The sequence below is a fragment of the Lathamus discolor genome, chromosome 12 (assembly GCF_037157495.1).
Source record: "Lathamus discolor isolate bLatDis1 chromosome 12, bLatDis1.hap1, whole genome shotgun sequence".
Classification (NCBI taxonomy): Eukaryota; Metazoa; Chordata; class Aves; order Psittaciformes; family Psittacidae; genus Lathamus; species Lathamus discolor.
This window is the reverse complement of record NC_088895.1, coordinates 13,364,762-13,392,405: the sequence shown is the minus strand read 5'-3', so window position 1 is coordinate 13,392,405 and position 27,644 is coordinate 13,364,762. Positions and strand designations below refer to the sequence as shown.

General features: G+C 44.4%; 2 protein-coding genes across 3 annotated transcripts in view; both read left to right on the top strand.

Moving 5' to 3' along the window:
• NAA25 (N-alpha-acetyltransferase 25, NatB auxiliary subunit) overlaps window positions 1-21,925 on the top strand; it is a 30,447-nt gene extending 8,522 nt beyond the window's left edge. Inside the window, exons 6-24 of one of the 2 annotated variants that reach the window (XM_065692512.1) lie at window positions 202-309; window positions 747-825; window positions 1,348-1,459; window positions 2,259-2,348; window positions 2,688-2,857; window positions 3,624-3,736; window positions 5,986-6,193; window positions 6,774-6,860; window positions 7,930-8,110; window positions 8,705-8,804; window positions 13,103-13,254; window positions 13,532-13,657; window positions 13,964-14,207; window positions 14,431-14,554; window positions 14,912-14,974; window positions 15,472-15,569; window positions 15,743-15,853; window positions 16,255-16,401; window positions 18,691-21,925. In XM_065692512.1, the coding sequence (XP_065548584.1) occupies window positions 202-309; window positions 747-825; window positions 1,348-1,459; window positions 2,259-2,348; window positions 2,688-2,857; window positions 3,624-3,736; window positions 5,986-6,193; window positions 6,774-6,860; window positions 7,930-8,110; window positions 8,705-8,804; window positions 13,103-13,254; window positions 13,532-13,657; window positions 13,964-14,207; window positions 14,431-14,554; window positions 14,912-14,974; window positions 15,472-15,569; window positions 15,743-15,853; window positions 16,255-16,401; window positions 18,691-18,813 (2,436 nt within the window). In that variant the 3' untranslated portion in view covers window positions 18,814-21,925. Of the gene's footprint in view, window positions 1-201; window positions 310-746; window positions 826-1,347; window positions 1,460-2,258; window positions 2,349-2,687; window positions 2,858-3,623; window positions 3,737-5,985; window positions 6,194-6,773; window positions 6,861-7,929; window positions 8,111-8,704; window positions 8,805-13,102; window positions 13,255-13,531; window positions 13,658-13,963; window positions 14,208-14,430; window positions 14,555-14,908; window positions 14,975-15,471; window positions 15,570-15,742; window positions 15,854-16,254; window positions 16,402-18,690 lie in introns of both variants that reach the window. The other variant, XM_065692511.1, reaches the window with a different exon arrangement.
• Window positions 21,926-22,522: 597 nt separating this feature from the next.
• ERP29 (endoplasmic reticulum protein 29) lies at window positions 22,523-27,606 on the top strand. Its single transcript, XM_065692461.1, has 3 exons — window positions 22,523-22,703; window positions 24,518-24,656; window positions 25,769-27,606. Exons 1-3 carry the CDS (start codon window positions 22,584-22,586, stop codon window positions 26,269-26,271), a joined length of 762 nt encoding a protein of 253 aa, XP_065548533.1. The 5' UTR covers window positions 22,523-22,583; the 3' UTR covers window positions 26,272-27,606.
• The last annotated feature ends 38 nt before the right edge of the window (window positions 27,607-27,644 follow it).

Below are 27,644 nucleotides of genomic sequence, written 5' to 3'. Positions count from 1 at the left end.
TTTTCTGTGTGTCAGTTTTAGCGCTGCCTTCTAACAGAGCAGTGCTCCCTGCACAGGGCAGATGGCAGCTGAGTGTGTGGGGTTGGGAGAGGGGAACTGGAGCACCTGGGTAGGATTTTTCCTCTTTTAATGTGGAAAAAGCAATGGGAAAGACAACCCATGAAGCTGCTGAGCTGGTCCAATAACTCTTCTCTTCTTCAGTCTATTTCAGCCCAGGATGAAAACCTCTCAAAGACAATGTTTTTGCCACTAGCTGAGAGAATGGTGGAGAAGATGGTGAAGGAGGATAAGATTGAAGCTGAGGCTGAAGTAAGGCTTGCAGATACTTTCAGCTTGATTTGGACATTACTGAGGGAATGCACTGTTAAAAGAAGTTGATTATTGTAACAGTTTTCCAAGATAACAATCAGTAGTGTTCTGGAAGTCAATGTGAATGTAGTGGGACAGAAGGAGCAGAGGGTTGAGAGGGATTTGGAATCATGTGTCCAAGGAAATATTTTGGCTCTTGATTTGACTGATGAAGTATTTGATTTTGCTCCCTGGGAGGCCCCAGGAGAAACTTCAGGACCGAGAATGGAAAAAAGACCTACATTCCTGAATGTTCCACCCTCTGGGATGCTAAAGATAGCTTTGCATGCCTGGCTATCTCCTCTCCTAATGACAGGAACACAAACCCCTTTATTTCTTGGCACACCTGGGTCTTGTTTTACTAGCAAATTTCATTGCACTCTAATCTTTCTTTTAAGGTCGAGCTGTACTACATGATCCTGGAACGTTTGGAGAAGTATAAGGAAGCCTTAGATGTTGTGAGAGGAAAACTGGGAGGTAACTTATTCTGTCCATTAATCATCAGAGTTGTGTGGAGGGCACAGCAAGTTCTCCTTTGCTTCAGGCTTGTCCACTGCCCAAAAAAAGTAAGAAAGCTGTAAGAAGCCTGACTCTTGGCATCAGTTTCAAACATTGATGCAAACTGTGGAGGTGCTCTTGTGCAAGCTGGTTTTACCCACTTGATCATGGTATTCTATGTGTTATTTGCTGATGAACTTAGCAGCAGTGTGCTTAGCAGTAGTAAATTGATATCATATTCGTTTGTAGCTGCCATCTTCCAGAGAGGTTGCTAATATCTTACTTTTTTGAAGGTTTTCTGGTGATTAAAATGCACTTGCATTTTTAAGGAATTGGGATATAAAAGCTTCCATAGGAGATTTGTCCTTTCTGTCCTTTGAGGGCATCTCTTCTTTTACACTTACTGATTTGCATCCTGGGCTATAATAAGAAGCTTTCTACAGAAAGTAGGGAAGGAAATGCATTGATTAAATAAAACTTGCCCTTCTGTTTTTAATGTAGAGAAGCTGACAAGTGAGCTCCAAAGCCGTGAGAACAAGTGTATGGCAATGTACAAGAAGCTGTGTAGGTGGCCAGAGTGCAACGCGCTGTCGAGAAGGCTGCTGCTGAAAAAGTGAGATTATATTTCTATTCCAAAGAAGTGAGAGAAAAATTCCTGCCTGGCTGTGAATTGCCTTGCTCAGTGGGTTTGTAAATGGTGGTTAAGCCAGGAGAACATGGAGGATCTCAAAGCATTTCCAAATGTTTGCAGAAGGATGGAATGTTAAAGGATGTGGTGCCAGGGAGGGTCAGTTGCTGCTTTTTGAAGGCTGACTTTAGCAACATGTTAATGCAGTCAAAGTGTGTTTACCTCCTTGTTTCTAAAGTTGTGCTGCTGGTGCAGCTCTGTCTTTCATGGTGGGAAAGGAAGAGAACTGCATTTACATTTAATTTTCTGGAGCCTCATTTCTCTCACTTGGCCAGACTTCATCCTGGGAAATGCTTTGAGCAGATGCATCAGGAGGGAGCATACTGATATGAATGAATCTGTCTCTTGGAACTGTCAAGAGAGATTTGTTGTTTGCTTTTTGTATTTAGTTGTGAATTAAACACAGAAGAGAAATTTTTGCCTTAGCATTTTGGGGATATTAATGTGCTCTGATTGGAATATGAATGTTAAGAGGAGAGTTTGTAGCTTGCCTCAGTTCTGTGTTGAAATTGTTTCCTTTAATATGCTTCAAGAATTCAGGACGATGGTGGCTCATAAGATACAAGACCTTTTTGAGGAGAAATGATTCTTACTACAGTCGTTTTTCCTTATTATGCATATGGCTATTCCTTAAATCCAGCTTTTGCAAGGAATGCAGTTTTAGCAGTGAGTTACTGTTTTGGCAATTCCCTAAACTTTGTCCTGTGCCTGATGTTTGTTTCAGCTCAGATGATTGGCAGTTTTATATAACTTACTTTGATTCAGTGTTTCAACTCATTGATGAATCCTGGACACCTCCACCAGAAGAAGAGCAGTAAGTTGACAGCTTTACTGTTGATTTGGTTTCCCTTTGTGCTACAGTGAATTGTTTCCATTCATATATTCAGCACCACACTGTCTGTGTCTTTTGGATGACTTCTTGACATCAGATATTAATGATGTGTCCTTCCTACTCTGTGTTGGATACTGGCAATAGTTTATTGGAAAGCACTGTTTAAATAGTGGTTTGTACTCTATAGAACTCTTCCAGTGCGTACTTTTCATGGTGATAAGTTAAAGAATCCATCATGCCAGATTGCCTTAAGAGGAATGTGCTGAACACGTGTTATCAGTGGGAAAAATCAAAGAACCTTTTGTCTCTTTGCCTGCACAGCTCTTTGGAAGGAGAGGTACACTATTCTATAGAGCAAGCTGTGAAATTTATAGAAGAGAGGATAACAGAAGAATCTAAGAGCTCTCGGCCTCTTCGGGGACCATATTTAGCTAAACTGGAGCTCATCAGACGTTTGCGATACAGAGGTTGTAATGATGAGTATAAACTAGGTAAGAGCCACTTAAGTGGGTGGTGAATTAATCTTTTGGAGAGAACACAAACTCGGAACAAGCTCTTTGCTAAATCACTGAGTTAAATACAGCTTCTGTTACGGAAATGTATGTGCTGTTGTTTGTATGTAGAGTTTTGAAGGCATTAGATGATGAGCTTTGAAGAAGGGCAGGTAGTTCCCAACTACTCCAGGGCTTGTACAAGCAAGCATGGGAGCTTTGTAAAGGACCTGTGGGATCTAAGAGCACACAGTCACTGATACGACAATGAAAAGCTCATTCCTGGTGCAGTGCTTTTGTAGAAAGCCCTGCTGTCACGCTGTGGTCTCAAGGTAGTTTTTCAGTTCAACTTTTTTGGCAGTAGCACCAGGTTTTACTTCTTGAAAATGCTGCATTTAAAAATCACATTTAGGGACTTGGTGAAGGAGAGGATGTGATTAGAGCCACATCTGTGCTACTTACTATTTCCTTTTGTATTTCCATCCAGCAATAAGTTGCTGTTAGATAAGCAGAGGCCCATTATGCTGAGCTCTTATCTGCCAGAGTAGCTTGAATGAAGCTCTTGGGGTTTTTTTTCATGTGTCCTTGGTTACCAAAGACATCGAGCCTCTCAAAATCTGCAGTAGTGCAGCTCTCTTATCTAATCACTAGGTACTCTCAAAGGTGGGGGGGGGGAAGGCATTAACAGAGTTTTCTCATGTTCAGTGATGTTACAAATTCAACTATTAACACAGCATATTAAAAAGATGAACTGGCTTTTTCCTAGGTGATCCAGAAGAACTAATGTTCCAATACTTCAAAAAATTTGGGGACAAACCCTGCTGTTTTACTGATCTCAAAGTATTTGTGGATCTCCTCCCATCCAGCCAATACACAAAGGTAAGGAAAGCTAAAGAAGTGGTGGCAGGAACTGCAGTGCTTGCTTGCACTGTGATCCCTTTAAGTACCTGTGGTTCATATTCAAAGACCTGAAACATCAATTTTTTTACCTTCTTTTTTGAGATTCAGAGAACTCTTTGCAATGTAGAAAATACAATGAACATCTGAATACACTGAGCAATTGTATTCAGAGGAGTTTTACTGGAGACTAAAAGCCGAGTCTGATCCTGCGGGTTCTCAGACCTAATGTCATTCATTTGGCCTTTTTATTACCATTTGAAGGTGTCAGGGTGCTTTGGGGTGGTCTTGGTTGAATTCTCATATCTCGTAGTGAAAAGCTCTCTAGGAATTGCAGTTCAGTTGATGAGCTGTCTGATAAACTCATTTTAAATGAATAATCTCTTATCACTTTTGTTTATAGATCACGGCTTACAAACAGGAGTAATGTAACACTAAAGAAAGCCCATCCTGGTCATCCCTCTGGGTTCTCTTTGCTGTATGCTGTAACTTGTTTTACAGAGACATCCTCCTCTTTCCCATCCCATCCATCACTTGTTTTTCCCATTAAAGTTACATGTTTAACAGGAAAAATCTGCTCCCTCATCAGTGCAGACAGGGTCTCGCAGAGATGTTTTGGTTCTGCTGCAGTGCTAAAGAGTGGACACGTTGATACCGATCAAGGGGTGACCCAGAGACCTGTGGCAGCTTTTCCAGAACCTCTCTCTGCAACCAGCTCTCTTTCAGTTAAAGCCTTTTTGTGCAGAGTCATGAGCAGCTCTTTGAGTGACTTCAGCCATTGGGAATCCTGCCACTCACCCCATTGTTTTTCTGAGCCATTATGTGAAGTTATCAGAGTTGGGGAGGACTGGACACAGAATCCTGGCTCAGCCAGAGGCGGCTGATAAAATGGAAAAGGAATGTAGATAGTAGTGGTGTTTATCTTAGTTTATTAGAATACTTTTTGACTGCTAATGCAGGCTCTTCCCACAGTCTCACTGCTAGTGAGAATGACAGTCCCTGTATGTATGGGTTGCTGATGATGTTTTATGTTAAAAGGTGTGGTTTTACCCCACTGGCAAGAGATATGGTGAGAAGGAGAATTAATTTGCAGTTCTGGAAATGGTGATGCCATTGCAAGGTAGCCCTGAAGTACTGAATAGATTTAATCGTAATTTTCCAAGATATAAATCCTAAACCTGGAGGAAGGAGGGAAATTGTCCTTAAAAATTGAGGCTACAGTTTTGTCAAGGTGCTCATAAAACCATGACTTTGAATAAATGCTCTAAAATGTTCTGATTGGCCTTAAACCTGCTGCTGATTTAGTGACTATGTCATCTTGTGTCATACCAAGAATATGGGGATCTTGCAAGGCCACTAGGCACACCAGATGTTGCAGTGATTATTTCTGGACTATCAGTCTTGATTTCCTAGAGGCATAAATTGGAGCATGTGGCCCAGTGATTTGTTTGACCTTGCTCAGCTTGGCAGAATCTCAAACTGAAAAGATTTGTCAGCACAATCTACATTAAAGTCTATGGGGAAAACTGGAATTTGTTGCATGGTGCCTGGTGTTCCTACTAGCTAGCTATTTTTGTCATGCTTTTTTCTTCAGGCATCCATTCGATGCCATTCTTGTGTTTCAGTAAAGCTGAATTCATTGGCTTTAACTCAGTTTGAAGTCTGTAAACACTGTTGGATTTTAGGGCAGTGTCCAGCCCTGGCTGTGTGTTGTGAGAACTGTGCTGCCTCCCATTAACATTGTAAACAAGGAGAGGCTGCTTTTCCTACAAGTGAATTCAAACCAGAAGTCATGAATCAAAGCTGACCTCACTGGGGCCAGCACATGACTTCAGAGCTGAGAGAAAATGTAGCAGCTCATAGAAACCCACCATTCCCTGGAAGTGTGCTGGGAAGCCGTTCAGTAACTCATTATTTTAATTGCATATGTTATTACTGAGAGTGTTAACAGGTGCTTGAACTCCCTCGTGTGTCAGTGGATTGGAAAGTTGCCTGGGATTTATTTTTTCCCCTCCATCTGTTTGATGAAATGCCCTAAAAGCTACTGAATGCAACCAGAACTGTGTGCTCAGCACCTTTCAGATTATATATAAATAAAAAGCATTGAAGCCAGCACTTTAACCATGAATTCAGTGTGATGGCAGGGTTGATGCTGACAGTTCCGCCTTGATTTAAGGGAGGAAGTGATGCCCAGCTGCCCTGCAGACTCACCAGCAGTGTTTCTCTTCCAGTTCATCAGCCAGTTGCTGGCAGTAGTCCCTCTATCAGCAACAGCAGAGGGTGAACTTGCACTGCCCAGCGACATCAAGGCCCTGCAGCAGCACTTGTGTGTGGTGCAGCTCTCCAGGTTGCTCGGTATCTATCACGCCATGGAGAAGAAGCAGAAGCTGGCTGTGGTGCAGGAGTTGATGTTGAGATACCGCCATGGACTGGAGTTTGGTGAGGAAAAGCTTGAAACTGATGTTGCAGTTCACTGCAGAGCTTTCTGATGGGGATGGAGCAGCACAAATGCTGGTGGCACTGGTTGTGCTGCTTGATAATGCTTTGCTTTCCCCTATATGATTCTACCCTTGGGACAGCCTGAATTATCTTTTTCCTTTAATTGCTTTACTTTCTAGTCATGTATCTTAAAAATGAGACATTGCTGGGTTGTTCAGATGGCACATTTGTATCTATGCAAAGCCGCCTGTGCCTTTAAGCAAAGCCAGGCTTAACCATGGGTGTACACAGGGCATATACACCCCCAAGGATATTAATTTGTAAATCTTGCAGTTGTAGGAGTGTCTTTTCTTCTTCCAGCAGATGTCAGCATGTAAAGTGGCCCAAAGTCCACTCCTGTCATGAGCAAATGCATTACGTGTATACAGTTGTCTTAAGTTTTTAAGACAGCTCTGGATTTTATATGTTAAACTGTGGTTATCTGCCAGATGTAGCTGTGTCATTTGGTAACACTGACAGTGTGAGAAGCACCTGACAGCACTGTCAGTAATTCAAGGGTAACTTTCTTCTTTCTTTTTAGGGAAGTCATGTTTGAAAACTGAATTGCAGTTCTCAGACTATTACTGCCTGCTTGCAGTTCACCTGCTGCTTGACCTGTGGCTGGAAGGTACGTTCCCAAAAGTGTGACTTGCTTAGTCGCACCCTGGATGGCTGTGACAGGGAGGCTGTGTCCCTGTGGCCAATGTCTACCTGGCAGGGCTTGTTTAGGCCTCAAGCTTTGTGGGGTTTTTCCTCAATACGAGGTATTTCAGGAGTCCCTCTATCAGGTTGGTGTTCGGTTTGAATCTCACTGGCCTCTAAAGGGATTTAATTATTCAGATTAATTCATTTAAGCCCTGGCAGAGCTTTGACTCCTGTAGCTCAGTGCTGGCTGTCTTCAGAATCATAGAATCATAGAATAGTTAGGGTTGGAAAGGACCTCAAGATCGTCTAGTTCCAACCCCCCTGCCAGGGAATGTTTTCTCTGCCTTTGCACAACTTATGCTGACAGCTCCTTTCTGGATCTGGAGGTGTTTTGAGAGCATTTCTTTCCCTCCCTGACATGCTTTGTCTTTTGGATACCTTGCTTCTAGACCTCCTGCTGAGACGTGTTGCCCTGTGTTGAGTATTCCTGTACTCCACATCTGCTCTGCCTGTTAGTCTCCCAGTCCCACAGAGTCAGCCTCCAGTGGTGGCTATCCATGGGCACTGTTTGTATTCCCATCCTTCAGTGTAGTTTTCATTTATGCTTCTGTCTTTCCTGAGGACGATTTAGTCTTTAACCTGAGTAAATCCATGGTCAGGTTCCTGGCAGGCTACCAGTGGAGTGTTGAGTTCCTGGCTCTGTGCTTCTCTCTTGCATGATGCTTGGGAGTGCTCTGTATGTGTAGGCTAGAAATCCTGAACAGTCCAGGATTCATCAGGGAAGGTCCCTTAATGTAGTGAGCTTGTGTGTGAGGGCTGTACTCTGCAGAGATATGAGCTAGATATTCCCTGTGAAGTTATTCCTCCACCTTTCCCTCGGGGAGCATCTGTACTGTGTGTTGTGTTCAAGGGCAGCAGTGTGGCTGATGAATGCCATCTGCATGTTTAAGTGCATTATGAGAGGAGTGTAACATAAAGAAGCTTCAATGCCAAAGTGAATTGTTCTCTGTTCAGTGCTTCTCTCATCATTCCTGTTCCGTCTTTGTCACCAGGTGAAGAGACAGCTGTGTGGCAGTGCCTGACCCTTTTAGAAGAAGGGTTATCTCACAGTCCGTCTAATGCTCAGTTTAAATTGCTGCTCATTCAAATCTACTGCAGGCTTGGTGCATTTGAACCCGTTGCAGAGCTCTATTCCAGCCTTGATGCGAAGCACATACAGCACGACACCATCGGGTGGGTAGTATATACTGAGAATAATTGGTGATGGTGACCCTCCAGTGATCACTCCCAAGATCTGCAGTTTCTTTTGCTCCCCAAAGTTAGCACATCATAGATTTCCATACAGTGTCCTGTAAAAGTGCGTTGGAATTTTGAGAGACGCATATACTGTATATGCTCCCCTTCTTGTGGAGGATCTTTCCTGTGTGGTTCTGATCTGTTTTGGGCTTTCAGAGTATTAACTAGGGGGAATATGAAAGAAGTTTGTGAAATGTATGTCTCAATGCCAGTCATAGCTTGGTGTTCTGGCTTGTGTTACTGCTCAGCAGAGCTTGGGAGTGCTAGTGAAAACAGACACATGGAATGGCCTTGCCTTGCTTAGTGTGTTGTGGGTATCTAAGTCAAGCTCTTGCACATTTAAGGTGGGTGGAGGAACTCTGAACCCCCACATACTGGTTTTAAAAGCCTGAATTTTAACATGAGCGTTAATATCTCTGTTAAATCTCCAGACTGTGCATTAAAACTGGGCTCTGCAGAGCTGTGTTTGAAGTTCGGGTTTCCCCAGGGCTGTGTGCGCTGGTGTTTGACTTGTGCTCTGTTGTGTTGCAGCTACCTTCTGACGCGCTATGCAGAGGCACTGGGCCACTACGCTGCTGCATCCCAATCCTGCAATTTTGCACTCAGGTTTTTCCACTCCAACCAGAAAGATGTAAGTTGAAAGAAACCTGTGTCCTTTAGCAGAGCAGTGTGTCAAGATGCCTTACAGAAGCCTAATGTAAGGGCTTACAGAAATGTAGTGGTTGATAACAAGATAACAAAGAGGAATAATATGTGTGCAACTTTGTAGTAAAGGTTGGGTCAACTTGTGTTTCTTGTTACAAGGATTTGTAACTTACTGTTACATGGGGCTTTGCTTTAGCTTTCTATTTATAAAAGCCAGTTTTAATGCTCCTCAAAAAAAAAAAACCCAACCAGATCTGATGGCTTTTAAATGAATGGATTGTGATTTAAAGCAGTAGTTGAAGTGAAATGTCATGTGGCAAATAAGTCCTGGTGTTACAGCACTTTGAAAAGGCATACAGCAGCCAGGGATAGTGGGTGAAGATGGTTGTGGCATATGTATGAATCCTTTATGTTCCAGTCACTGAAGGTGCATGTTCTAGTAATGGCTGTCTTGGGCACACAGGGATAGTGGGGAATGCACATCACTTTTAAAAGGCAGGGAAAGCAGGAGGAACAAGGTGGGAGGATTTCAGAGGGGGAAAACAGTCTGGAAGTCTGAGCTTCCCTGAAGGCAGAGCAGAGCCCGTGACTAACTGCATTATTTTGAAGTGATAGGATTGAATTGCAAAACCTGGCCTTGAGCTAGTGGGAACTACCTGTTTTATTCAGTTCACCCCTAAAAGTGATGTGAATGAAAAGAAAGTTGTCTTGAATGAGAGTCTTAGCACTGGAATGGAAGAGATAATGAAGAGTAGCTGAATTCCTCCAAAAAGATGGGGTGCTTCCTAAAATGCACACTGAGCCCTGGCATCTCGCATGCTTCAGCTTGCTGATTAGTAACTACTTGTCAGTAATCTTATTTGGGAGGTATATCTCTGTACATCCTGATCCATTCATAGGGAAGATATCGATTCTGTTTCAGAATTCCTATGGAATCCATGAAAAATGGGCTAGGTAGGAGAACAACGCATTTTTGAGGCTTGGTGGAAATTAATTGAGCAGATAGGAAGAGAAATAGTCCAGAATTGTGGCAGGGAAATATATGCATGTCAGACAATCTCCCTAAAACTTACAAGGCGGTTCCATACTAAGAAGTGGGTCTAGATCCTCTATGTTTATATTTTACAGTTTGAACGCTATTGAGAGGTAGGTGAAGAAAATTACTTGTTCTTTACTTTGTAAGACCCAAAGGTGCAATCCAGTTGTAACTCTGCCCGTCAGCCACAGGCAAAGTTGCTCTTAAGGCTTTGCAGTCATACAGCTTGCTGTCCCACTATCCCAGCAATAAATAGAAACACAGGACTTGTCTGTACTGAGCAGTAGAGATGTCAAAGATGATGACACAGTAATCCCTCAGGAAAAGTACCCTTGCTGTGTTGGCAGCCCACATGATTCCTGTGTACAAGATACCAGCTGCCATTTGTCTGTGCCTGGAAGGCAGATGCTGTTACCTGTGTCTGACAAATTTTACTATAGTGAGCAGGAAGAGCACGTGGATTGTACAATGGGAACTCGTTCTTGTCTGCATCCCTCATTTGCTCATTGTTTAAGTGCCAATTCTACTTGCTGAGAGTCTTTGGATTCCTGGATGCAATGTTTTGTGCTGTGGTGAAGCCCTGGATCCAGGCAGCTTTCTCCTACATGTCTGTTGTGGTAGTAGTGGCTTTATATTTGTTGGGTTTTCTTTTTACCCCCCCTTTTTTAAAAGTCATTTGGTGGATATTAATGAAAAGCATATCTGGAACCAACTGCCAGAGTGAAATTCATGACTGCTGGGTGCCACATGGAAGAAGTGGAACCGAAAAACTACTGGATGTGATTTGTCTGCTTGGGAACACTGCGCTGTAAAGGATCAAGAAATCATCTTTCCCTGGAAAGAAAGCTGAAGTAATGTCAGGTGTGGTTACCTTGGAAGAACGGTATTCTCTTTGGCATGAATAATGATGGTGCTTGTACCAGAGAAGAGCTGGTTGTTTCCAGTAGCTCGACATCTGCACACAGATGAAGACAGTCACGTTCCAAGTGCTGTTGCCAGGAAATTGCTACTCAATTTGTGTTCTAGAAATCCTGAGGGGTTTGACCTGCCTCACTACTACAGCTTTAAAGGTTGAAACTGCAAAGTGGTGCAATCGGCATTATGTGCTTCATGCTGCAAGATAAGGGTGTGACTGGAATAGATTCGCATCATGTTTCATCTTGGAGACAGTGTATTGCAACGAGAAGACCCGGGTAGCCAAATCTCTTGTGTTCCGGATGCTTCCAGTATCACTTTAAGATCATTTTAATTGGGAAATGCATCAAAATCTGTACTAATTGGCAAATAGCAAGTGTCCTTTAAGCTCACTGTAAGGTGCAAATTGCAGGAAGTGGAGGGCTTAGTTCAAGGTACTGTTCACCAAGGATGGTGATATGACAGGTGTGGAGATGAAAAAAGGGGTTCTTTACCGTAAAACATGTCCCACATATCACCAGGTCAGAATCTGCTACCAGTTTCTGTGCTGCTGTGGTTCTACTGGGGTTGCCCCTTTGTACTCAGGGTCCTGATACCAGCTTCCTATTTGGGTCCCATAACAGCATCTAACTGCAATGTTAAAGGAAGACTGTCCTTCAGAAGTTAACTTTTGACATCATTTGAGATACTGCCTGCTCCTCTTGAGGCTGATGCTGGAGGTAGCTGAAATGTCTGCTGCAGCACAGAGAACGTGTCCTGCAGCACACTGTGCGTGGGACTCTGCCTACAACAGGAAGTGTGGGGTATAAACCAAGTGCTCTGGCATAAAAATATAGCTCCTGATTCAGATTGTTTGCTTTGGAGAAATCAGGTTTCCTTCTGACTTGCTGAACTTCACAGCCTGAAGTGAATCCTGTTTAAGAGTGGGTCCCATGAGTAACAGCCATCTAGGATGCTGTGCAGTCCTGACATAGTATTTCTGCTCTGGGAGAGGATGCCAAGGACAGGGAGGAGAGAGAAGGCAGTATTGCTGTATTTAAGCAAAACTAAAAAGGCAACTTTCTCTTTCTTGAGATAGTCCTCCTTTAACTATGCAGAATCACAAGTAATCTCTCTAATTTTCTTGTGTCCGTCCGTCTTTAATTTCTCCAGATACTGCAGGCACACAGAGCACCAACGTGTCCCATGGGGATTTAAAAACCACGTGGATGCAGTTGACTTAGCACCCATAGCGCAGCCCTCAGCCTGACAATGAACTCTGCAAGGCTGTTTATCACAGGGTACGTTGCTGACTATTTGGCATATTTTTTCCATACAATGCAAATGACCAAATTTCTTAGGGGAAGTAAAGATAGAGCAGACCTAAAGGCAATTCCTGATTTTGGAGGGAAGGAAAAAAGGTGGCTTTCATCTATGAGTGCTAGCTTCTGGTGTCTCAGAGCCTTCTAGATAGGCTGGGTCTATTAATACCGTATAAAGTTGAGTTAAGCAGAGGCCTTTTTTGGTGCTTCTCAGTGCATTTCATAGTCTTGTTCAGAAGGAAATACTTGACTTGCCAGAATTTCTCAGTTGTGGAGTAATTCTGATGTAAGAAATGCAGCTGTCTGTCCTGACTGGGAGCATGAACAGTTCACTCTGTCTCTACAGGGAGAAAGTTCCATTAAAACCTAGTGCTTGTCCGCTTCACATCACTGGGCTGATGTGAAATATTAGCTGTGTGCCTTGTGTTGCTGCAGTTCATCAGAGGGGAAGCAAACTGTCCCATGGACCCTGACAGTTTCCTTTGGTGTTTAGGTTGTATTGTAATGCGTACACGCTGCGTGATGTTACCTTGTGATGCTGTACTGAAAAATCTTAATAAAAAAGAGAAACAAAAAACCAAATGTGTGAGTAATTCTTTTTAATCTATGTTGTGGTAACATGCGATGCACATCCAGGTCAGTGCTAGAAAATCTGGGGTGTGTTTATTTTGCCTGGAAGTACTTCTCACAATGAAAGAATGATTAATCATTTGAATAATGCAGAGAGAGAGAGAAAAAAGCCTTCAAAATCATCACTCCCCTCTAAGCATTTATCAGTCTCAGTGGTGACAGCAATGTGATGTACCTTAGTGCTGGTTTGGTTGTTAAACCACCTGCCTGGTAGAGCATTTGGGTGTTCTCAAAGTAGCAAAACTGCTGGGGTGACTTGGACAAGCAGAAGTGCCAGATTCTGTACCTCTGCGGTAATGACAACCACAGAAATGCAGTTTCTTGGCAGTGGCCTCGTTGAACTCTGGTTGTTCTGGATGTATGCAAGTCACTAATACAGGGACAACGTGTGTTCTCTTCCAGACCTCAGAATACATCATTCAAGCCTACAAGTACGGTGCGTTTGAGAAGATCCCGGAGTTCATTGCGTTTCGAAACAGGCTGAACTCTTCCCTTCACTTCGCACAAGTTCGCACAGAGCGAATGCTCTTGGACCTCTTACTTGAAGCAAACATGTAAGTGCAGCACCTTGAACCTGGAAAAACTGGGAGATTTGTGCCTAAGCAGATCATTGGCCAAGTGGGACGTGGTGAGTTGCACTTGCAGCTCAAAGGGCAGAAACCTGTGTGCTGCCTCTTTCTGCATCTGCTTTGTTCTCCCCTTTGGTGTCCTTTGGTAACACTTCTGACATCAGAAGAGTTGAACAGTGTAGAGAATGTGCTCTGTTGGTTAGCTGTTTTCTGTTTCCAGTGATCAAATGTTTGATCTCATGTCACTTGTTCTTATGTGCAGATCAACCAGTTTAGAAGAAAGTATAAAGTCCATGAGTCTGAGCCCAGAGGAGGATGACATTCCTTGGAAAGATCTGCGTGACAACAGAGACCTGACAGTCTTGTTTAACTGGGATCCAAAAGACAGGTGAGTAGAAACACCCCCAGCTCTAGAGTCACACCTCTTCGTTACATGTGGCAAAGAAAATCCTTTGAGGGGAGCTGCTGTATTGGAATGTTCCCTGGGCTGGCTACCTGCACACTTACCAAGCATCACTCATCATTTCCAGCAGTGCTGCCTTTTGACATATTAATACAGTTCTCTGAATTTCTGCCCGCTCTTTCCTCTTCATACAATGTTAAATAACTTTGGGAAGGCTTTTGTGCCTGAGTGAAGCTAGCTGCTTTGCACAGTTGAAGCATTTGCCTGAAAACATTTGGTGCCTTTCTCTAGGAACATTTCTGAAGAACATAAGAAACTCTCACTGGAGGAAGAAACCATGTGGTTGCGAATCCGATCTTTAACTTTAAGGCTAGTAAGCGGACTCCCAACTCTTAGTCACACTATTCAACCAAAGAACTCTGAAAAGACTGCAGAGAACGGCGTCTCATCCAAGATTGATACAATCCGATCCCTGCTCCAGCAGCTGGAAGCGGCAGTGGATTCAGGGAAGAAGTTTCTAGAACAAAAAATTCAGGTACCCGTTAAGGAAAAAGCTATCCCCAAATATTAAGTGAACGTGAATGCAAACAGAGAAACTGAATGCATCTTGTAACATCCAGCAGGCTGCAGAATGCACTTAAGTGACCTTGAGTTTGTAGTGTATGAATCTGACTGAGAGATGTGCCAGAGACAAAACACTGTGTTCTGGATAAGGAAAAGCTGCAACACCTTTATCTTTTTCTTTGCTTCTTGCCTAGTATCCTGTCCTTGGCCCTCCTCCTACCCGAATGGCTGGCTTCTTCAGCAATGGCAGCTGTCAGTGCCAGACTAGCTTGTTTTATCTTGTTAGTGATATTTATGAACTAGATACCAATGGCTTAGGTAAGTGTTTGAGGGGCAGGGGCTGAACCAGATTGTCATGATGTGGGGTGGGAGGGAGAGAGCGAGACGTGTCTGTTTAGTTTGAACAGTGCCAGGCACTGGATGATGTGGACCCAGACTGTTAATTTTTTGACTGACACTAAGTTGCCTTGGAGATGGTGCCTTAATTTAATGTTCGTGCAAGTCTTCATTTTTGTATAGTACATACATGTTGGTGTAAAACTGGATCCTCTTTGAAAGCAGTTGCATTTGCTTTTGACTGCTAACACTAAACTATATTTAAATGCCTCTTGGTTTTCTGGAAGCAGAAAATACACACTTGTAGTTTATAACTTTTTCTTTTTCTTTTCCCAGAAGATTCAGCAGAAATCCAGGAGAGGATAGGGAATAGTTTCAAGTCTTTAGTAGAACGACTGACAGGTAAATGGTAACTTGAGAATAACCACTGGTAGCTAAGGTAGTGCTTCATGGTGCTCTGAGGATGTGCTGCTGAGTGTGCTGCAGTTATGTGATGGAGTGTGTGTGTTGATGCAGCTGCAGACCCCTTTAAATGATACTTGAGAACAAGGCTGAGAATCCCCTTGGCTTGACTGGTCACCAAGCTGTTGCATGCCACAGAATGTTATGTCCTATCATTTCGCTTACCCTGCAGCCTAGGCTTAACAGTTGATGTCCCCCTGGTACTTGGTCCAGGCGTGCTAATAAATGGTGTGGAGATACTGTTTGTAATGAAATATAATTCAAAGAAAACTCGAGAGCTGGACCTTCCTGAGAGGCTTTGGCCAAATTTATCATTAACTGCTTAGTGGTCAGTCCTCTGACAGCTTTGCACACTACACTGAGATACTTTTTGTGCAGAAAATGCACTCAAGTTGATCTGTGTGTTCTTAATATTGCTTTTCTTTTTTCCTTTTCAGACTTGTTCAATAAATGTAAAGGTGATTTGATTGAAGTCAGAGATGGCACCTTGAAAACTCATCCAAGCCTCTTAGAAAACCTGGTCTTCTTTGTTGAGGTATTTTTTTTCTTTGGAATACTTCAGGGGAGAAATGTTGGGACTAAAACACAGTGAAACTTCTTTGAACTCAGTCACTCATGAAAGCAGAGGGTTTTGTTGCACGTCCTACCAGTAGGAGCATTAAAACAAGGTTGTAAATGCAGTGTGTAACATTTGTACCTTTATTCCAGACAATCTCCATCACCCTGTGGGTATCGAGTTACTGTGACAGTGTCCTCCGACCTTTTAAATCCAACCTGCAGAAAAAGAAGAAGAAAAAAAAAGAAAGCAGTTTAGCCATGGTAGAGACCATCTTCCTTTCTGTTCTCCCCCTCCCCAATCCAATGGCATAGCTATACTGAAAGAAAAATCATGATAGATAACATGTTAATAAAGTGGTTTCCATAAACTTTGCCTTGTGGAGGCTGCTGAGAGAAATTACTCATTTCTGTAACTCCTTTTCTCTTTTAAATGGTGATGTACCACATCTCTGATGTCAGAGATGCTTTTTAATAGGAAGCAGAGTTTAGAGCATCAGAGGCCTTCCTGCCTTGAATGCAGTATAGTAAACTTGTCTGGGTGGGTGGGTTATAGTTTAGCACTGGGGGGAAGGAATAGAATGATAGAGTTGTCATATAGGATCATCATTTGAATGGGCATTAATATGTCTTTATAAACTAAAGATACGTATTTGTTTTTATAGCCACCTGTATTCACACATTTCCTGGATTACGTTACTGAGCTACAGACGTTAACTTCCAATGTAATAGATCACATCAAAGGGCTTGAAATCATTCTGACTGCACTAAAACTTGAAGAGCTGTCCCTCAAGGACACTCTGCTTTTACAGGTAAGAGCTTGTGGTGTTGTTTATGTGTGACTGATAATGACCTGTATGTACACACTTATGGGATGGCTTTGTTGAAAGCTGCTTTTCACAAAAATTATTTACTGGAAGGAAGAAAAGAGAGGAAAATTAATAAAAAACCTGTTAGGATTGAATGAATTGCTCTTAACCAGAGGTTAGGGACCAGACTGCTGGAAAGCTGAGTTAGGGTTTGTTTTCATGGTGACACAGTGACTTTGCCCCATCTGATCAGCTCCAGCTCACTGCACAGAATGATCTCCGAAAACAAGATCTAAACACAGGGATTCTAAAATCCTTTCATTTTGTGCACTATATTAGTGAAGAAAAACTTAAAACTTTATTTTGTTGTCTGGGATATGAGTTGTTCTGTTATCTGTGTTTTAGCAGAATGGATGCAAATAACATATTGCAGGAAGCATTTGAGATTCACCTACTGCTGATTAGTCACTTCCCTGGAAACAATTTCTTGATCTTTATGGAAAAACAAGTGGCAGCTCCTCCCCTGCCCTTAGCTATATAGGGAAAACCAAAGGCAGGAGTGATAGGTGCTACATATGACAAACCTCATGCTGCATTTAGACATGTGAAGCATGGGCTTAATGAGGAAGCCTGGGAGTTTTTAAACCATGGCAGTCAGATAACTTGCCTATCGGAAAGTTTAACTCTTAATGATACTTTCTAACAGTTTGATGTTTACTAGGAATGTATTTGCTTAAAACAGTGGTTGAGATACTAAAAATATCTTTGAAATTGTGTGAAATAGTGACAGAGTCCAGCTAAAAAGCCTCAAAGTGATGGAAATTATAGAATTGGGGTTTCATTGATGGCGCTCTGGAAGGGCGGGTGGAGATGTAAGGTGCAACGTAGCACAGTGGTGGAATAGGCATCATCTGATACACAGAGGAGTGAGTCATTTTTCCTTCTCAAAGCAGGATTGCAGATTCCAGGTGAAATGTTTGAGAGGGGAATTGTGTCCTTGCCAGTGTTGGTTTGTGGGGTGGGAGAACAAAAAAACAGGGCTCCGGTATATTTATCTCAACTGGGAAATTCAGCCTGCAGGGCACTGGTGTTTGGGTTTGTCTGGAAGGGAGATCTGGAGGCTTTGATTTGGGAAGGATTTAAATGCTGCACCCATCTGTTTCAGAGCTGCACATCTGCTCACAGAACCTGCGTTAGCCAGCTGGTATCTTTTTCACTTGAATTGGCCTGTTTATTTCATAGCACAGGATTTAAAATGTCCCTTGTTGCTGTATGAGGCTGATGTAGAAGTATCTCAGATATATATATTTATACACACACACATATATAAAAGAAACCGCAAAAACTGATAGAAAGCAAAGAAATTCCTTACTGTATTTAATGCAAATACGAATAAAAACTCTGTGGTGTGTTTTCTTAATATCATCAAAGAATCAAAGTGAATCTTAATATCATCAAAGTGAATCTAAAGGTTCACTTTAAAGATAACACACTTTAATCATGTATCTCTAATTTCCCTGGTTCCTCACTGACTCAGCAAATTCCTCTTCTTCCCTTTGACTGGCATCACGCTACTGCACGAGGCAGATATGGAAGAAATGACTTAGCACGTGGATTTGAGCAGAAGCGTCTCGGGGGAGTCTGCAGCTTCTCCTGTGTTTGCTCAGAACACTTGTCCTGGTGTTTGACATTGTGACAGTAAATCCTGATGAACACAATGTCTGTGGCTCTGCACAGATTTGAAGCTGGGTTTGCAGCTCTGTGTGTTTAGAGCTAAAAGATGCTTTTAAAGAAGTCCTCGTGTTCAGGTATTAGGATTAAATTGTGGTGATGCTGGTGATGGGCCAGTTAAACCCTGCCACTGGTGTTAGGTTTTCTGACATGCGATTGGTTTACTTGGGTGGTGCCTCCCAGGCGTTATCTGTGTCTGCAGAAGGCATCCTGGTATCAGGTCACCCCTTGATGGAGCAGCATGTACGGCTGTTACATGCTTTAGCGTCAGGGTTTGCTCTCTCTGTATGTGTCAACCACAACTGTTTTGCATAAGGATGTTTTCAGCAGTTAGGAAGAAATGTTAATGTGTTATCAACCCTGTCTGGGCAACACCAGTATCTGCAGGAGTTTTTACTGTTGAGCTGGTGCTGCTTATTCTGTGCTGACGACATTCCCTTTGTAAACTTACACTGTGGGCCTCATGAATTTCTTACTAGCGCTTGAGATGGTGGGGGAAAGGTAAAGGGAGGATTTAAGCAGTTGCTGTGGGGTGAATGATTTCTCTTTTGCATTTTGCAGGAAGAAAAAAAGTTTACAAAGACTGTGCAAGGGAAGGTGCAGAGCAGTTACCATCACTCAGTTCAGGAAATTGGAGAGCTGCTGAAAAAGAGACTCGATACCATTAAAAAACTAAAGATTTGAGAACTGCATCCTTGACAGACTCCACAGGGGAGTGACACCAGAGTCCCAGACAGAAGCAACATCCAATATACCATCACTTTAATCCAGAACTTCCTCATAGTGCATGAAGGACTTCAAATCATAAACCAATTTTTTTTAGGTATTACAGATGTATTGAGCTGATTTAAATTATTGTACATAAATGAGAAGCAGGGACCCTTATCAGGGTTTGACCACTTTTTATACATGTTCATAAGCATATTGCAACAGGAGAAAATTCACTTTCTTCCCTTCCAATCTCTAGAAACAACTGGAGATGGTCTTTAGAAGCAGCAATAGAAATCCAGTGTAAAGCATATATCTCAAAGGAGTTGTATTTTCATCACCATACAGTGTTTATAATTTTTGTATGGTCTTTGCCTTAGAAATGCAGAAGTTGTAGATACATTCGGCCGCCTCCAGTGAAATGAGCCTGTTTTGGAGCTATTGTGTCCTCAAGCCAGTGGGTCCTACTGAATAAATTCAGTGTGGTGGTCCCACAGGGGAGGTGAGGCTGTGCTGGAGGAACACTCTCAGCGTACAGCCAGCCAGCAAGGGTGGGAGTGAGCCGGGCCTGGTGGCAGGCAGGTTCCTCTGAGGAGAGAGCTGCTGGAGGGGAGATGTGGCAGTGGTGGTGTGTACATGGGTTGTTTCCATGTTGGAGTAACTGCAAACCTGCTGAGGAGCAAACCTGGCCACTAAGCTTGAGAGAGAGATGTGAATTGGTGTTTCAGCAACCAAGACAAAACCAGAGACCTTGTATATAATGGCTGCAGTGAAGTCTGACACTGTGGCCTGGTTCCATGTCAGTTCAATGTCAAGGCAATCATCATGACTTTTACAAAGTGTATTTAGATTACTGAAACTTTAAGACGTCAATATTTTAATAGCAACTGAATTGGGTTTAAGTTGGCAGAGGTAACTTTTGCTTCCGCTGTGGTATGAGGCTGAGAATACTTTCTGTAACTGTTTGCTTGCTTTTTGCAGTTGATTTTTGATGATTTGAGTACTTGCTCATTAGGTGTTCTGTTAGAAAGTGCAGTCGCATCATCTGCTCCCACTGCATCTGCATTTCTGCCAGGGGTTTTCTTCACTTTAAAGGAGCAATGCAGCCTAAATTGTAGGCAAAAAGGAGGTTATGTGAACCTGCAATAGAGGGGCAGGTCAGACTTTCCAGATTCCTCATTTCTGTTTTAAAGCAGCTAGTATCTGAGGTATATATTTAAAGTTTTAAGAGCTGACAATCCTGCCTTTGTCATCTCTCTGTTTTATTAGTGATGTTAGAATGTTGAGGAGAGTATTTTTTTAAATAAATCCCCTGTATAAAAAAAAAAAAAAAAAAAAAGAAAAAAAATACTAGTTTGACAGAGCTGCTCTTGCTGGGTTTAGTTATGCTTTTCCCCATCCTGAAAGGGAAAGAAGAATGTCTGCAGGCTGTCAGAATTGTAATGGATGTCCTGATGGTTTAACTGCAATGTCTGGTAAGTGCTCTGGGCTGGAGGAATACCAAAATGTGTTAAGTCTGTTTTATAGTAATACTTTTCCTTGGGGAGAAGGAAAAAAGAAAAAGAGAAAAAGAACCAAGTGAGATCTTACATGTTGTATAGAAATACCTTTTTTGAAAGAAAGAAGAGTATGCTTCTTAAATTAAAGCAAGATTGATGACTGAAGTTGATGCTTTCAAATGTGTAGGGTAAGTGAAAACAGTCCCGTTCCTGAGCTGATGCAGTTCAGAGAGAAGCACTGAGCCAGAAATCCATCCTCTGCCCCTTCCCCTTCCAGGAGGCTGATGGTGTCCCCTTCCCTCCCTCTCCCATGGCAGTGCTTCAAATACCAGCATTGAATGCAAAGTGGATGCAGCACCCTCATCCAGAGGCCTGGGTCATGCAAGAGTTTCTTTCCACTGCTGCTACAACAGGTTGAACTCAGCCAGTTGTATCAATAAGCAGTGGTGAAAATAAGTCAAGTATAAGGTTAATATAACCAGGCTTTTAAAACCCTGCCATGTGCCTGAAAGCAGAACTTGCTTTTTAAAAAGGGTTTCTGCATCAGCTCCCTTAAAAGCAGAATCGAAACTGCTGGAAGGGGGGTATGTGTGTCATCGGAAGCAGAGGCTGAGTGGAGATGGATCCATGGCTGGCTCTTGCTTCCTGTGGCACAGATCAGCCAGCCCTGTGCCAGCTCAGGGGCAGTACTCGCTGTCACAGTGTTGGCTGCTGCCCTGTTCCCTGTTCCAGATACTGGCAAACGATCAGCTTGTCAAACAAATACAGGTTTCTGATTACGTGGTGTTTTATAAACCTGGATGCCATCTCTTTACAAGCTGTAGTTTCTCCATAGGAGGAAATGGTGTACAATAATGACTCCATACTGACTGACTGGGGCTTGGTTGAGGGAGGCTTTCTCTCCCCCTATGTATTGTGTACAGTTAAATATATTATATATTTCTTACAGAACATTTCCCCTCCAGAATATGTCCCACAGGGACAGGATAAGAAACTGAAGCTGTAACCCATTGCTGCTGCTCCCCCTTTTCCACTCTTGGGACTTGTTTTTGTGTTTCTGGTTTTATTCTTTTTGGGGGGAGGTGATAAATTGAAACCATACCTAGAAGAAGCTACCACGACTACTGTTTACAGACTGAAAAATACTGCTTTTATACTACTGGGATCATGTGAGCCACGATCCTTTTACTGATTTCCTCAACTGCTTAAAATCGGTGTGTGATGTAGATAAAGGTCAGAAGTCTCCTGCTCTGCTTTTGTCTACACACAGGACAAACCCTACAATGCCTGTTTGTGTTGCCCATCATTTTTGTACTTTTTAACTGTTCAAAAATTGCATTTATATTTTGCAATCATTGATAATCGTGACTTTAACTGCTAGTAACCTTAGAGGGTTTCTTTTTGTTGTTGTTGTTGTATCTGCAGCCTTACCTGACCTTTCTCTTTCTGGATTATTCATTGTTAATTTATGAGTGTAGAAGATACGTTTGCCTCAGCCTTCTACGGACTTAAGTGACACAACTGCAACTGATCTGCTTTAAACTGGATGGGTTTATAATTTATATAAAAGTCGGTTTCGTTACAAATCAGTATTGCTGCCTCTTTCATTTTCCTGTCTGCATGTTCTGGAAGTCACTGACTTGCTCGCCTGTGTTGTGTAGCTTTGTGCTGAAGCTAGATAATCCTGGGCTCGGCAAGCAAAAAATCAAGTTGCCTACAGCGAGGGAGGAGAGAAAGGGGAAATATGCCCGTTGCTTTTCACCTGCGGCCTGCCTTCAGAATGACGTTTGCAGAGGCTGGAGCTTCGGTGTGTCCTTTGACAGGTGATCATGTTGATGTGCTCCTCGGGTTTTGTACAGTGCTTGCCTGCACTTCAGCCTAGCTTTGAGTTGTAAGAAAGGTAAGGGGGGCGGTGCAAGAGAAGTCTCTACCAGAACAAGAAAATGGGCTTGAGAGGGCTGTGGCCATGCCATGCAGCTGCTGCTCTGCTGCTGCGAATCAATACAGACACCTGCGCTCCTCTCTCCTCTCCCTGTATGGCCGCAAGCGCTGCAGGCTCCTGCAGAGCCAGCTCCTCCCTCCTGCCCCCGCTCCTGCCTCCATCGGCTCCTGTTTTGCAGCTGGAAGCCGCCCGATACCCACGTACCCGGTTGCCCCGGTCGGCCGCGGGGCGGGGCAAGCCCCCGGCGGCGCCGGGCTTAGAGCGGTCACGTGTCCCCAGCAGCCCCGCTCCCTCCGCGCTCCGCCATGGCTGCGGCGGCCGCCGCCGGCTCTCTGCTCCTCTGCCTGCTCGGCCTGGCGCTGCCCGGCGGCAGCGCGCTGCACACCAAGGGCTCCGTGCCCCTCGACGCCATCACCTTCTACAAGGTACGGGCCCGCCCGGCGGGCGCTGCAGGGTCCGCCGGAGCGCTCGGGATAGGAGGGGGAGGACGGGTAGGAGGCCGGCTCCGCGGCGCAGAGGCCATGTGCACCCCTGGCTCAAAGCAGCAGGCGGGCAGCCCCGGCGGCCGGCTGCGGGCCGGGGTGAGGAGCGGGCCGCGCCCCCCCCGTCGCTGCCGCTACCGGCGCGGGGCCCGCGGAATGGCCGGGGCGGCGGGCGCGCCGCGCCACAGCCAATAGGGGAGCGGTAGCAGCGGCGGACAACCAATCAGTGCGGTCCAAGTGGAGCTGGGCAGCGCTGCGGCCCGGGGCGAGCGGAACCGGCCCGGCCGGCGGCCGCTGCGGCTCCGCGGCCCAGCGCCGGTGCGGGCCCCAGCGCCCTGGGCTGCGGGCTGACAGCCGCCGCCCGCCGGTCCTGCTGTGCTCGAGCCGGGGAGCCGGGGCAGGACCGTGCCCGGGCCGTGAGCACTCATCGCCTGGGCCGGTTCTACTTCTGTTAATGAAACAAAGCAACAGGCTGCTGCCACACTGGAGTCTCGCAGGGTTTTGTGCACCGAATCACTTTGAAATGAAGGGATCTTGCCGGAGCGCGGCGGGATTTTGATCTATGGTGTCGCAGGCCCAGCATGAGGCAGACACCTGAGACCAGAAATCCTGGCGTGGTGGCGTTACAGCATGTGCTGCACCGGGAGAGATGAAGGGGCCACATGCGGCCAGCCTGGCTGCTCGGGCATGGGCAAGTGTTTCTTGTCACATGTGAGTGAGTCTAGAAGCTGGAGGGCTCTGCTCTGGAGACAGGCTGAGAATGACAAGGGGGAATGGCTTTAATCTGACAGAGAGGAGATTGAGATTAGACATTAGGAAGAAGTTCATCCCTGTGAAGGAAGATGAGCTTTAAGGTCCCTTCCAACCCAAACCATTCTGTGATACAATTCATGAACCTTTAGGAGCTTCCAGCTCTTCTGCAACAATTTGAAGTGATTGGCAGAACACTGCAAGAGGGACCTGCAAAGACTATCAGAAATACCAAAGTGTGATACCTGCCACATTCACCCCTTACCAGGATGGCAAATACAGTGAGCAGCAGGCCCAGGACCAAAGGATCCTGTTCACTCTTGCAATCAGCTGCTCTGCCCATGCCTGAGCAGTGCTGGTAGTACACTTTGTAGGTGGGGACAGTGTTGCAATTGGACCCTGTTCATTAGACAAAAGATTTTGCAAGGCAGGACAAAAAATATCCCAAAGCAGGCAACAGATTCCATTTCTGAGCTCATCTGAAAGGACATCGTCTGGGCAGAGCAAAATTCAAAAGCAACACGATGAGGGAAGAGGAATCAATTAAAAGACTAATTCTCTGTTGATGGAACCAGAGCAGCACCTGCAGCACCTCCACTCCCTCCCTGTGCTCCCCAGGAGCTGCAGCTGTCATGCTGGGACACCTCAGAATGCCTTTGGGTTCAGCCTCTCTCCCCTTAACGTCCCCCTGGAAGCTGTTCAGCTGACTTCCCTCCAAGATGCTAATCAGCTTTACAGTAAGCAAATCATGTGTAATTAAAGGCCTTATCAGATCCCCCAAACCTACCACGCACCATCTATGTCATCTGGTGTAGGAGCACACAGAGCCGAAGCTCAGTCTTTCCTCCACACTGCAGTGAGTCAGTTTTGAAAAGCCATAATTAGCAAATTTCCATTCTCCCTCTGCAGCTCCTCATTGCACAGGAGGGCAGGTGACAGCAGCTTTAGATGTCTTGTGGATTGCTCAAACCCAAAATGCTAATGTTTTATGCTTTGCTTTTCTTTAGGTAATTCCAAAGCATAAGTTTGTCCTTGTGAAGTTCGACACTCAATATCCTTATGGCGAGAAACAGGATGAGTTTAAAAAGCTGGCAGAGAGCTCAGGCTCCAGTGGGGATCTTCTGGTGGCTGAAGTGGGAATATCAGGTGAGGATCTCTGGGCTGATGAGCACAGTGTGGGCTGGTGTGGGGGAAAGAACACTGTGATTTCTGGTAGAAACAGGCTCCGAGGTAATTCTGACAGTGTGAAACAAGAGAGGCCTGGTCCCTGATCTGGCTGGTGGCTGAGCTCTGCCTTCTGCCACCAGTGTGGGTGTGCTGCTGATCTCCTTCCGGCTGCTTAATGGAGCAAGTCAGCCCACGCCGCTAAGCTGGATGCCCTCCTCCTCATGCCTAGCACTTCCTGCCTTTGTGTTTTTCTGCCTTTGCTGAGAGAAACCTTTCTGTCTATTTCCAGGGAAGAGACTTTGCAAGAATCATGCTTTAGCCACAAGCCTGGTCAAGCAAAGCATATGTAATCTGGTTAATTCATCCCTCTATTGCTGGTGAAGCACAGAAGGTCCTTAGTGCACTGTGGCTAGTGTAACTTCAGTTCTTGCAGTTGGCTTTAAGAGAAAAGGAGTGAGGAGTGGATCACTATCACCTTTCTCACTCTTGCTTTGTAGGGAGAATGAAGAATTTAAGCTCATAGGAACTGTCAGACTGGAGGTTTCACCCACACCCACTGACATTTCTCAACACACATGTATTTAGCTAAGTAACATAGTTGAAATCTCTTCAGTTATGTTTTCCATCCTCAAAAATAAATGTAATTTATGTAAGATGAGTAAACATCTTGTAACTTGGCATGCTGTCAGAACTAAAATGTGTAAGTAAGTGTATGCTCTCTGCACACAGATCAGCAAAAATGTCCATTTAACTGTAAAATCAAATAATATGAATGGATAGAGCAACACAAGTTAAAAAATGGCTATTAATGCCTATAAGAAGGATGGGGTTTGTACAAGGAGGTCCTGCCAGTGTCTTATGCTATCAAAGTCACAGTAAAGCACCATTAGAATCTTGTATTTGGAACACTTATTGATGGTTTGCCTTGCAGAAGTGATTTTGTTTCAGTATGTGGCATTTCTTAGCAAAAAGGTCATTAGGACATGTTGAAACTGGAAACAGATATTTACCTGTGTAGAACAGAATCCTGATTGAACTTTTCCTTTTGATTAACACACTCTGCTTTTCTGTGTTTCGTTTTCCCGTGACAGATTATGGTGATAAACTGAACACTGAGCTGGGAGAAAAGTACAAGCTGGATAAGGAGAAGTTCCCTATTTTTCACTTGTTCCAGGATGGTGACTTTGACAATCCCTTACCTTACAGCGGCCAAATCAAGGCCGGGGCTATTCAGCGCTGGCTGAAGAGTAACGGCATCTACCTGGGGATGCCAGGCTGCCTGAAGGAGTACGACATGCTGGCCAGCAAGTTTGTGAGCACCACTGAGAAGTCAGAGCGCCAATCCCTCCTCAAAAAAGGGCAGGAGAGCTTAGAAAAGGCAAAAGAAAGCGAGAAGAAGTCAGCTGAGCAATACTTGAAAATCATGAGCAAGATACTGGAGCAGGGAGAAGAGTTTGCTGCTAATGAAGTGGTCCGAATCACCAAACTGATCGAGAAGAACAAAATGAGTGATGGGAAAAAGGAGGAGCTGCAGAAAAGCCTGAATATCCTCGCTTCTTTCCTGAAGAAGAATAATGAAAAAGATGAGCTCTAATACGCTGGAGAACTTTGTACAAGCTGTGAAATGATGTCCTAACCAGTTCTCCTTATGCAAGCAAACTTCCCGCTGACTTCAAGAGAGCAGCAGATTTCCTTCTGGTATTCTCAGTTTAGAAGATCAAGAGGAAGATGTTCCTTAAAACCACAGTATTCTAAATGTTGGGAAAATCACCTTAAAGCAAGACACCAGTATTGTGTAATACTACTCAATAACAGTGTTAAAGCAGACAACAAAAAAAAAGCACTAGATTGGCCTGAAGCACATTCCTGGTGGTTTTTACAGCTGTTCCCTGGCAAATTAATGACAAAATTTGGTCTCATTCCATCTTACATGTTGTTAAAGGTACAGATTGGGTGCCCCTCGCATCTCCACCTTCCCCTGTCCTTAGTGTCCGTGGGGTTTATGCTCATTAGCCTACTCCTCCACCCACCTTCTGTCTTCCCTGTAGGGCTCCTTCTCTGAGTGTTGTGCTCCTTACCTGTTGTTGACCAAGAGACCTGGAGCTTCCCTTTCCTGCCTTCTCCTGCAGTGGCTCCTGTCTGTTAGGGTTGGGTCTCAGCCAAGTGCTGGCAGTGAAGACGGGTCCTCCACGTATCAAAACCTGCTCCTCACCTGCTGGCCGAAGCAACCATTTGAGCAAACATTGTGGTACCCTGACAGAGCGCGTGGTGTTTGCTCTGAGCAAGGGCAGAGGCTCCTTGAGGTGCTATTACATTCAGTCTCGCCAGTTCATGCAGAATCATGTTGTTTCAGAGGTACATGTGGGTGAGTCTCCTTATGCTTGAAGAGCACATGCAATGCCTGAATATTTTGCCTGGCCTTCCCGTCCAAGCTTCATTTCCCAGCTTCAGAATAAGGGGGTGAGACCAGTACAGACATCGGAACGTCTCAAGCCATAGTGAACACGATTCTCCAGCCTCTTCACAAGCAATTGACACTGAAACTAAAGCTTCATCAGCATTTGGCAGTTTGGAGGACTCGGAACATGAGGTCTTGTTACAGGAAGCATTTGTGTCCTTAGGATCCCGTCTGTGTTACTCTGATGGGGATGCCTGGCCCAGGCATGAGGTCCAAGGTCGGAACTCGATGCTGCGTGTGCTGTTCATGCTGTGTGGAACTCGGCGATGCTGTGCGCCTCATCAGGGCTGTAGGGAGTTGAAAAGAGCCCCATCTGTGTGTTTTACCTGAAGATGTTGCTTTAGGCTGAGCAAAACTGATGCCGGTGGGAGCTTTGCTGCCTTTTGAATCCTGGGGTGGGTACAAGGAGCAGATACTGCTGCCAGGTAAAATGTATTAATAATGCTGTAATAAAAAGGTTGTTCCTGTTAATAGCTGCTTCTTAAGGTGCTTTCGGGAGGAGCTGCTGC

What these genes read in the sequence shown, in the direction of transcription:
- ERP29 (XM_065692461.1), top strand. Translation starts at nt 22,584, where the DNA reads ATGGCTGCGGCGGCCGCCGCCGGCTCTCTGCTCCTCTGCCTGCTCGGC. An exon ending in ACGCCATCACCTTCTACAAG is followed by an intron (nt 22,704 to 24,517) that starts GTACGGGCCCGC and finishes GCTTTTCTTTAG; the next exon opens with GTAATTCCAAAGCATAAGTT. An exon ending in GGCTGAAGTGGGAATATCAG is followed by an intron (nt 24,657 to 25,768) that starts GTGAGGATCTCT and finishes TTCCCGTGACAG; the next exon opens with ATTATGGTGATAAACTGAAC.